We start from the raw sequence: 10983 nt of genomic DNA, 5'->3' as shown, positions 1-10983 counted from the left end.
CATAACAATAATAAAATAAAATAAAAAATATTACCACACATTATTATAGAATAATAAACATTTATATAGAATAATAAATTAATATTATAATAAAAATCTTAAAACAAGTTGTCCTCACTATTATAAATTCCATAAGGATGATGATACAATTGGTTTTATTTAAAATTCTTCAAGCAAATAAAATTAACCCATTAAATCCCAACCTTATATAAAACAATTTTTTTTTAAATGCGTTTATAAAACGTTTATTGAAATAGTGTAATTAAGCTCCTTAAAAAAAAAACACGAAAAAAAATCAAAGAAATGCATTTTTTGGGCTGTACCCAATCGAGTACAATGGGATAATATGTATATACATTGCCTGTATATGAAAATATGGAGTATTAAATAAAAAGACACTTTCAAAGACTTCCTTGGTTATTTGTTCGGTTAACAGTATGGAAGTTTTTGAAACATTCTCTCTCTACACAAAGGGCTACATTGCATAACTCTCAAATCCATCGAATTCTTTGGTGACACTCCCTGCACCTCAGCTGATTCGATATCCTTTTGGGAAAATGGTTATATAAGGAACCAGCTATTGATGCCGTTGTCGATCGTTTTGAAGATATGTCCCGGATATTATAATTGCGTAAATGAAATCGCACAATTTCACGTTGGTATTGCAACAAGTCGCGTTGACTCTTACTTGCCATTTTATAAAGCTTCCATGCGTTTACTACGCACGAGCTTTTCATTGTGGAGAAAAGAGGCCACCACCATTTCTTTCCTCTAAACTTTATATTGTAAGTATTCAAAGCTTGGTCGTGGAGGTCAACTCCTCCCATTCCTGAGTTGTATTCCGCTATCAACTTCGGCTGCTGGGCATTCACCTTGCGCCTCTCTTGTCTTGACCATCGTTTGACGGTATGTAAAGGTGCAATTCTATCAAAGTTTGTTCCCACTGTCACAACGCTATTGTCATTCCACGTCACAAAAAGTATTCCTGAGTCAGAAAACCTACAAAATTTGATACAAAACAACTATTCAAATAAATCATTATGATAAACTTACATAAAATCAAACGGGGAGACCGTTGCTTCTTTTGTAGTTCTTTGTTCGTTTTCAGAGGACATTTTTTGGTCCGCCGTTCACGAACAGTCCCAGTAGCCTTAAATCCTTGTTCTTTCAAAATTCTAAGAAGGTCATATGACGTAAAGAAGAATCGAAAAATACGATTCCAAGGTTGGAATATCATCACGCAATATATTATCCTCTTCAATGTCCTCCTCATCTGTGTCACAGTGGGTATTTGGCGGTATAATAGCGAAGTCGAAGTGACTACGGTCGCTTGATTCAATATAGTCGGTGGCCGCAGAAAGGTTCGAAACCTCTTTCCGTAAAATTTTTTTACATCCATTACCAAATCTACAAGAAATATGCACACAAAATATATATGAATGTTCCCACTGTACCCATGCGAGTACACTAGAATTTAAACCTACCGAAATGCCCTTTTCCACAACTTTTTTCGTTTTTTTGGTATAAAGTATACAAATTATATGTATTATGAATATTACAACACTGAACTTTTTCCGTGATAACTTAGATTTTGTCAAACAGAGAGCTTATTGCAAACTAAACCATGAAAAGAAGAAAAATAGCAAAGGTGCACGCAAAGACAAGTGAATAACGGATAACGGGACTCAAAAAAAAAAAGGAGAAACATGTGTATTCCTTTTCGACATTGCTCTGTATTATAAAGTGGCGAGTACATTTAAAAATTTGTAAGCGTTGGCTTTTGACGTCGTTTCGAAAAAGATGCTTTTTCTGTACTCAAGCGAGTACAATGGGATCGAATGGGTTAACAATCATCATAGAGAAATGATTCATTAGCATGCACACAAGAAGATGGCATATGCAAATACAAATATGTGAATTTATATACTTGTACATGTGACAGTGGTTGGCTGACCTGGCAAAGCTTGTAGTAAATAGTACAACTCATTAGTAGTTGTCAAGTAGCCGTACAGTTGAGAGGTCGCGATATAACTTTTCGACAATTAGCATCTGAACACAATTAAAACTTAAATCCTATTAAACTATAATTCAACAAGCCATTAAAATTATTGAAACAAACACTTAAATTAACTATTAACCTTTTCTGTTACAAATGGGGTCTCGTCCCAATCAATTTAAATAAACGAGTGTGATTTCCACTATTTTTACTGCAAATTGGGCAAAACAAGTGCATAATTTGTACAAATTTGTGCGCGATAAATAAACAAAAGTGCATAACTAAAGTGTTGTGTGTGTGGCAACTGATTATATACATATAATTATATAATTGGCGCGTACACCCTTTTTGGGTGTTTGGCCGAGCTCCTCCTCCTATTTGTGCTGTGCGTCTTGATGTTGTTCCACAAATGGAGGGACCTACAGTTTCAAGCCGACTCCGAACGGCAGATATTTTTATGAGGAGCTTTTTCATGGCAGAAACACACTCGGAGGCTTGCCATTGCCTGCCGAGGGGCGACCGCTATTAGAAAAAACTCTTTCTTAATTTTGGTGTTTCACCGAGACTCGAACCTACGTTCTCTCTGTGAATTCCGAATGGTAGTCACGTACCAACCCATTCGGCTACGGCGGCCGGCGTATGTGATTCTTAAGATACAAATCGTGCCCTTGTTGTCAGCATACAAATAACATAGTCGCGGCGCAAAACGCGTGAAGAATACGAGGTGTGTTCAAAATGTATCGCGAATTTTGAATTTCCGCAGGTTACGTATATTCGAGTTTCGATTTTTTGTGGCGATATGTTGATACTCATGTCTCTCACTCATGTCGACGAGTTCGACCATTTTGAATGTTCAGTTAATTGTTGACAGCTGCTTTGCTTGCACGTGTTTCGGTTCGTCTTCGATTTTTAACTATTCAAAAAGATGGATCAAAGAACCTGTATCAAATTTTTGTGAAAAACGAGATTAAGTGCGCGAATGCATTCCGAATGTTGACTGTGTCATACGAAGAAGCTACTTTGAACCAAAGCAACGTTTATCGGTGGTACAAAATGTTCTCAGAAGGCCGAGAAGATGTGAACGACGAAAAGCGTACCGGACGCCCGAGCACTTCAACAACATACGAAAAAATTGATGAAGTGAAGAAAATGGTATTGGCCAATCGTCGAATCACCGTTAGAGAAGTTGCTGAGGACCTAGACAGATCGATTGGCTTGTGCCACTCGATTTTTTTCAATGATTTGGGCATGAGACGGGTCGCCGCAAAATTCGTACCAAAACTGCTCAATTTCGACCAAAAGCAGCATCACATGAACATTGCTAATGAGATACTGGACTCTGTCCACGACGACCCAAATTTGCTCCAGAGGGTGACGAATCGTGGGTTTATGGTTATGACGTGGAAACCAAAGCTCAATCATCTCAATAGAAGCTGCCGCACGAACCAAGACCGAAAAAAGCGCGCCAAGCTCGGTCGAATGTAAAAGTTTTGCTTACCGTTTTCTTCGATTGCCGGGGCGTTGTACGTCATGAGTTTTTGCCGCAGGGTGAAACGATCAATAAGGAATATTGCCTGCAAGTTATGCCCAATTTGCGCGAAGCAGTCCGCCAGAAACGCCCGGATTTGCGGAAGAACAAAAATTGGCTCTAGCATCACGATAACGCCCTTGCTCACACATCGTTGCTTGTGCGCAACTTTTTGGGCAAAAACAACACACTAATGATGCCAGAGCCACCGTATTCCCCAGATTTAGCCCCCTGTGACTTTTTCTTGTTCCCGAAACTGAAGAGGCCCATGAAAGGACGGCGCTACGCTACGATTGACGAGATAAAGACGGCATCGAAGAAGGAGCTGAACAAGATAAAAAAAATGATTTTTTGAAGTGCTTTGAAGATTGGAAAAAACGTTGGTTCAAGTGCATAATACCTCATGGCGATTACTTACGATATTAATGAATAAATAAATAATTTTTGAAAAAACAGAAAATTCGCGATACTTTTTGAGCACACTTCGTATAACAGGCTGACTTCGTAAATGCATATTGCAAAGCATAAGCTGCGATTTATTGCGCAATCTATGCAAAACAAAAATGTTTTATATCACTGCTTTGCAAACGCATGCAATGACTATTACAGATATTTACGAACACAGCAATGCAAAGCATCAGTTTGAGAACTGTCAAAGTTGTAATAATGACCGCGGTCGTAAATTATTTATTAATAAATGCAATTGAATTGGCTGAGCTAACTTCTTCCAATATTAATACGACGAGAAAAATTTTGGAGAAGAAAAAGGAGGCGTATGTTATGTATACAACATATTAATTATAGGAGAAGCGTAAAGATGAAAAGCTTTTGCAAGTCTGTTTCCATGATGGATGATCCATTTTCGAATGAGGCGGAATACTTTTAAGGTATGAAACTATGTTTAAGGTAATTTATTTACTATGAATTCCAAGCATTTAAGTTTTTCAGAAATTGCAAAGCATGATCGAGTCTTATTGGATATGGCATACAAACTGACGTAGAATCATTCCACTCTATAACGCCTTATATATAACTATTTGGAAGCTTAGCAAGAACTCATCATTTCGTGATATCAGCAATCGATTTGGAGTGGCTATAAGTACTTCATATAAGGTGTTCATACTGACAATTAAATGTATTTGCCGATTGAAGAGCACGGTTATTAAGTTCTCAAATACACCTCACGCCCAAAAAATTATAAGAACAATTTTGAACAAGTCGCCGAAATCCATTTCCATTGGTGGTGGGTTGCGTTGATGGTACCCACGTCCAGATATCTCAACCTGTTAGACATGCAGTTAGTTATTATAATCGTAAAGCGACCTACTCCATTATCATACAAGTAAATATTATATATTAACTTCTTAATTTCTGAATATTTACTAAAGTTCAGATTTATATACTACATGCCATTCTAGACAGTGAAATAAAATTTACTTACGTATTCATAGGTTATCCTGACAGATACCATGACAATGGGGTTTTTACCATCTATCTCCAGTGCTACCAATCACATTGTGTCATATCATATGGTGTTAGAAAGGTGACACTTTAAAATCATTGAACCAAAAAAAAAAAATTAATTCGGAGAAGTTGAAAAAAGGTATAGCTGTTCAAAAATGAGTGAAAATAATGAAGAAATTCGCTATATTTTAAAATTTTTGTATAAAAAAACGAAGAATGCCGCGCAAGCCACCAATGAAATTTGTGAAGTTTACGGAGACGATGCTGTATCAGTTCGTGTAGCACAACAATGGTTCGCTCGCTTCCGTTCTGGAAATTTCGATGTGAAAGGTGCACCTCGCTCCGGTCGACCTATCGTTGAAAAAGTCGATGAAATTATGGAAAAAATTGACCAGGACCGTCACATAAGCTGCCATGACATCGCCAAGGCACTAAACGTTCATTATCAAACGGTTTTCAACCATTTAAAAAAGGCTGGTTACAAAAAGAAGCTCGATGTTTGGGTACCACATGAATTGTCTGTGAAAAATTTAATGGACCGAATTAACATCTACGATTCTTTGCTGAAACGAAATGAAATCGACCCATTTCTGAAGCGAATGGTAACAGGAGACGAAAAGTGGATCAAATACGACAATAATGTGTGAAAAAGATCATGGTGCATTGGCTGGAGTTGGCTTCAAGGGAAGCCTGTGAAAATTACTTTTCGCAGTTTATCGCCGAGAAACCACAAAAGTTTTACACTGATGGAATAATGTCTCTAGAAGAAAAAAGGCAAAAGGCGGTCGACCAAAATGGTTATTTGGTTTAATAAAATTCATTAGAAATATAAAAAAAAATTAGTTGAAGTTTGATTAGAAATACGAAAAGACTTTTTCGACTACCAATACTTCATAATGTTATTATAATAAACTAAGGAATAGAAGGCGAAATCAATGAAGGCCTACACGATGATAGCGAAAATAATAACTCACAAGAAGCTATGTATCAGTCCAGACAGAGAAGAGAAGCTGATTTTAAAAGGGATCATACTTTTTTCCGCATAAATTTTTAAAAGTAAAAAACGAAATAATAAAAGTTAAAAAACTAGAAACAAACATATGTATATATTTTTCTTAAGACTTCATTTCAATATGTATTTACAGTACTAGAAAATAGGCATGCGGTTAACAGCTCTTACGATTTTTGATTTGATTATTTTATGTTTGTTACGTCTTTATAAAATTCGACGCAATAATGTGAAAAATATAATTAAAAAGTTCAAACGTTTTTGAAAAAACCGGTATGAATAAAGGGGTTAAATTTTAGTATAGTAGTATTTTTTATCGAATTTAACTAAAGTAATAATAGTCACAAAACTAAAAAAATAACAAGTTTTCTATATGAAAGTTAAATTGTTTAAGATAGTAGAAGGAACTTTTTTTAAGCAATTTGACAGACTTTTAAAAAGAATAAACACACAATTAATGCAATTGCGAACAAATTTTTAAATACGCATACTTTTCTCGAATAATATTGTATAACAAAAAGTATAATAAAAATAAAATAATAACTTACAGCAACGGACAGAAAAATAGCAGCATCCATTTTTATTAAATTTCATCAATTCAATTCTTTGTTTTATTCTCGTTATATTATGAAAGAACAAATGTCTATAAATCTATTTTATATGACTAAAATTCATTGGACTACAAAACTGCATATCAAAAAAAATTTTAAGAACTCCAAATAAAGTTTTCTCTATTAAGCTATCAAGTGAAGATTCCGTCATATCTTCTGGCACTTGGACGCAACTCCGACTACCAGAAACCTCACCCAATGCCTCAAAACACTCCCAGTTAGTTGCACTTTCTCCTGAGGTACCATTACGTCTTTTTGTTCTTTTATATGTTATCATTATATTCATAAAAGAGCGCATTATATCACCTCTAGTATAAGGATACGTGGTATCTACGTCCTTGGTTTCTCTGAGAGTTTGCTCCCATATGGAATTTTTCTGCCTTTTTTTATCTGTATAACTATTTACCTACTATCGAGAGAATAAAATAATTGTTTCGAAATTTTTTCCTATTATTGAAATGTCCGGCACAGAACTTTTTTATAAGCTACTTGTGCTGTTTTCTAAACTTACTGTATGCCATGCGCGCACTTCACGCACAGCTGCTGCGGTTGTCGAGCATTTAGAAAGACATATTTACATATTATACATATATTGATGCATACATATGTACGGAACCGCGGGCACTCGACTTGATACAAATTCAAGATTTACCAAATATTGGCAAATAATTCCACAAGAAATATTCCAATATTGACTATTTCGAATGGTCGAGAAAATAATATAATGGTGGCCGCTACGGCTGCGCCTATGAACGCATTTTGTTCTTGTAGTAGCTAGGCATACAATTTTAGCTTTGAACGACATACGCATTTAGAGGAATAAAGTGAGTGCCCTGTGTGTGCGGTTGTATGTACATGCATATGTGTATATTAATAAGCATTGTTTTGCTGGAAGTTCAGAATACAAATATGTACGCACATAGTCTTGGGCATCAAGTGTACATACGCACATACATTTGTTAGGTAGGAATTATTGTATTAAAATATGATAGGTCATGGTTGCTGCAGTGCACATGCACATACATACATATGCATGTGACACTATAAGAATTGAAGATCCAATTGAACTTTTACACACACATAACTAACATAATATATGTAGAGTAACTTCGGGTTTTGTGATTAAATTTTTTTAAAAGAATATTTACTTTTCCATTAACGCGGGTCTATTTAGCTATAAATCAGGTAAGTTTTCAATAAAAAAGAAAAGGAATTTTTAAAAACAAATTCAACTTGAAAAAGTTCAATTCGGCAAATGTGGTATTGCCCTTGTCGCCTAATGTGATATACCATATTACATTAAACGTACAACTCATTGTCACCAAAAAAACGATGTACTTTGCAATATTTTGTTAGGTCATGCCCAAGAAAGGCGATATTCTAAAGTGGGATGCCGATAGTATGAGGAAAGCCATTTTAGTATGGAATTAGTAAAGTATGTTAAGGATATGGAGTCGCGGTTTTGGGGACTCACTCGCAGTGATATCCGCTCTCTCTCGTTTCGAATAGAGAAGCGCAACCATATTGACAACCTATTTTCTTTGATGAAGGAATGCGCGGGTAAGGATTGGTTATATGGCTTTCTAAAAAGGCACAAGGCAAAGGAAATAAGCCTACGAAGTGCGACAGGAACCTCAATAGCTAGGGTTAAAGGATTTAATGTGGAAAGTGTTAACAAATTTTATAATAGGACTATGAATAAGTTCGTGCGGTTTTTTCGAAATTTGAAACTTTATTGACGTAAAATGGTTACAAATTTAATATTCAAAATATTGTCCATCGCTTACTACTACTTTTTCCCATCTTTCTGGCAATTCACGGATTTACTTTGTGAAAATTTCGGTCGGTTTTGCCGCAATCCACGAATCGATCCATTTTTTGACTTCATCGTAATTACGGAAGTGCTGGTCAGCCAGGCCATGTTGCATCGATCGGAAGAGATAGTAATCGGATGGCGCAAGGTCTGGACTATACGGCGGGTGGGGTAGGACATCCCATTTGAGCGTTTCTAAGTATGTTTTGACCACTTGTGCAACATGTGGCCGAGCATTGTCATGTTGCAAAATAACTTTGTCGTGTCTATCGGCGTATTGCGGCCGTTTTTCTCGCAGTGCTCGGCTCAAACGCATCAATTGTCGTCGGTAGACATCCCCCGTAATCGTTTCATTCGGTTTCAGTAGCTCATAATACACAACACCCAGCTGGTCCCACCAGATACACAGCATAACCTTCAGGCCATGAATATTCTGCGCCGACGTCGATGTTGAAGCATGGCCAGGGTATCCATACGTTGCCCGACGTTTTGGATTGTCGTAATGGACCCACTTTTCATCGCCAGTCACAATTCGATGCAAAAAACCCTTTCTTTTGTGCCGTTGAAGCAGTTGTTCGCATGCCATAAAACGGCGTTCAACGTCTCTTGGCTTCAATTCATACGGCACCCAATGGCCTACCTTTCGGATCATTCCCATGGCTTTTAAACGTTTGGAAATGGTTGATTGATCAACTCCCAAAGTTTTTGCAACCTCTTCTTGCGTTTGAGCCGGATCTTGATCGAGCAATTCCTCCAATTCGGTATCCATGAACTTTGGCGGCGCACCCTCGCGTTCTTCGTCTTCCAAGCCAAAATCACCACTTTTAAAGCGTGCAAACCACTTCTGGCACGTTCGCTCAGATAGAGCATGCTCACCATAAACTTCCACCAAGATACGATGACTTTCGGCTGCTTTTTTCTTCATATTAAAATAATGAAGAAGAATTCCCCGCAAAAACACATTATTTGGCACGAAATTCGACATTTTCAAGTGTGGTAAAAATATTGTTGTTTACGCTTCAAATAAAAAACTTATACTGACGTTTGTGCCTTACGACAGTAGCTCTCCAATGAATGTTTGGAAATGTGGATCGATGGAATAATAATCAAGTTACGCCATCTGTTGTAAAACCGCACGAACTTATTCATAGTCCTCCAAAGGTAAACGATCTGCTGCGACGGTATTAAAAACATCGCCATACAAAGCATCTTTGGAGGAGAGAAGAAATATCTAGAAGCGAAAGAATAAGCCATCCCGTAGCGGTAAGAAGCATAGAAAGCCAAATAGGGAAAGTTCTTCGAGGGAATCTGAAGAAAGTCTGTAGCTGTCAAGTTCAGATGAAGACCTTTGGATAGAGGCTACACCTAGTAATGACACACTATGTGCTTTTTGTAATAAGGTATTTGAGATTGACGAAGGCAGTCCAACATGGCTATCGTGTTTACAGTGCAATTTAGTTTGGGCACACTATAAATGCCTAACGGCAAGCTATTTTTGTATGCGAGTCTTATAAGTCATCTTAGAAAATTGGGGCTTAAGATCTCTTCAAAAGAGTTTTCATAAATTATTTAAAGATATACATCTGTACATATGAATAAAATGTTTGTTTTTGTTTCAAGTTCTGAATAATAGATGAAACTATAAAAAAATTTGTCTTACTTCGTACATGTTTTTTTGGGGCTTAACTTTTCCAAGAGTATAGGCTTTTAATGTGATACTATATATAACTTTACCCGAATAGACTGTATCACATTATCCGTCAAATTTTACAAACCTCCCTTTTCGAATATTTTTGATTTCAGTGGAAAATCTGCCGCTTGACTGAAAATAGAATATTCCAAATTCTAAATTAGCTACACAATACATCAATACACTGTATTAAGCAATAATAACTTAATAAAAGTTTGAAATTATGGAGTAATAGCAGAAAAAGGATTACCTATATCACAATACCCGAAGTTACTCTATATATTGATATGTATGTATTTATGATTGTACTTTTAAGTTTATCAAGGGAACATAAAAATACACAAGCAAATTCCTTGCAAAATGCCGTCGGCTATTCGTCAATTTGATTTCATAAAGAAGCCAAAAACTGAGCAGAGCCAATGTACTTGTACATAATTCACTGTAATCAGCTCTGTTAAGAAGTTCCCCGCTCTCGAGTTGAGCGAGGTGTAGAAGTCTTCGCGGTTTCACTTCATTTTTGACAATGGATACAATTCGTAGCCCGCGAGACTTCTGTATATATTAACATTCTCTGCGAAAAGGAGAAACAGGACATGAAAGAATTGCACAGCGAAACAGTAAAGGGAGAACACCAAAATATGCCGAATGAAGATAATATACAGATAACGGAGCTAGTGTGGCTACTGGCAGCATAATAGAACAACAAAAAAAAAGTCCAGAAACCTTTGAAAAAATTATTCCCAAGTTTGATGAAAGCAGTATTCCAATACATTCTTCTTTTGACAGCTCGACAAAGGCATCGCCATTCGAAATTATGTTTGGCATCAAAATTAAAGTTGATGCTAAGAGCCAGACTCTAAATGCTTTACAAG

At 36.5% G+C, this 10983-nt stretch overlaps 1 protein-coding gene and 1 long non-coding RNA gene across 3 annotated transcripts; one reads left to right on the top strand and one right to left on the bottom strand.

Annotated features, from left to right (window-relative positions):
• Nucleotides 1-272: 272 nt before the first annotated feature.
• On the bottom strand, nucleotides 273-2295 carry LOC128869383 (piggyBac transposable element-derived protein 3-like). The gene is made up of 2 exons (XM_054111932.1): nucleotides 1054-2295; nucleotides 273-999 (listed from the first exon to the last, which is right to left on the bottom strand). The coding sequence occupies exons 1-2, from the start codon at nucleotides 1113-1115 to the stop codon at nucleotides 492-494; spliced, it is 570 nt and encodes a 189-aa protein (XP_053967907.1). The 5' UTR covers nucleotides 1116-2295; the 3' UTR covers nucleotides 273-491.
• A 235-nt stretch (nucleotides 2296-2530) lies between these two features.
• Nucleotides 2531-6478, top strand: LOC128869384 (uncharacterized). Of its 2 annotated transcripts, XR_008455269.1 has the most exons (4): nucleotides 2531-4411; nucleotides 4473-4866; nucleotides 4976-5127; nucleotides 5204-6478. It is a non-coding gene; the product is annotated as an uncharacterized LOC128869384 (long non-coding RNA). The 2 variants fall into 2 exon arrangements; XR_008455268.1 differs by having other exon boundaries at nucleotides 4976-6478.
• The last annotated feature ends 4505 nt before the right edge of the window (nucleotides 6479-10983 follow it).

The sequence above is a fragment of the Anastrepha ludens genome, chromosome X, assembly GCF_028408465.1.
Source record: "Anastrepha ludens isolate Willacy chromosome X, idAnaLude1.1, whole genome shotgun sequence".
In the NCBI taxonomy this organism is placed as follows: domain Eukaryota; kingdom Metazoa; phylum Arthropoda; class Insecta; order Diptera; family Tephritidae; genus Anastrepha; species Anastrepha ludens.
This window is presented reverse-complemented; position numbering and strand designations above follow the sequence as displayed.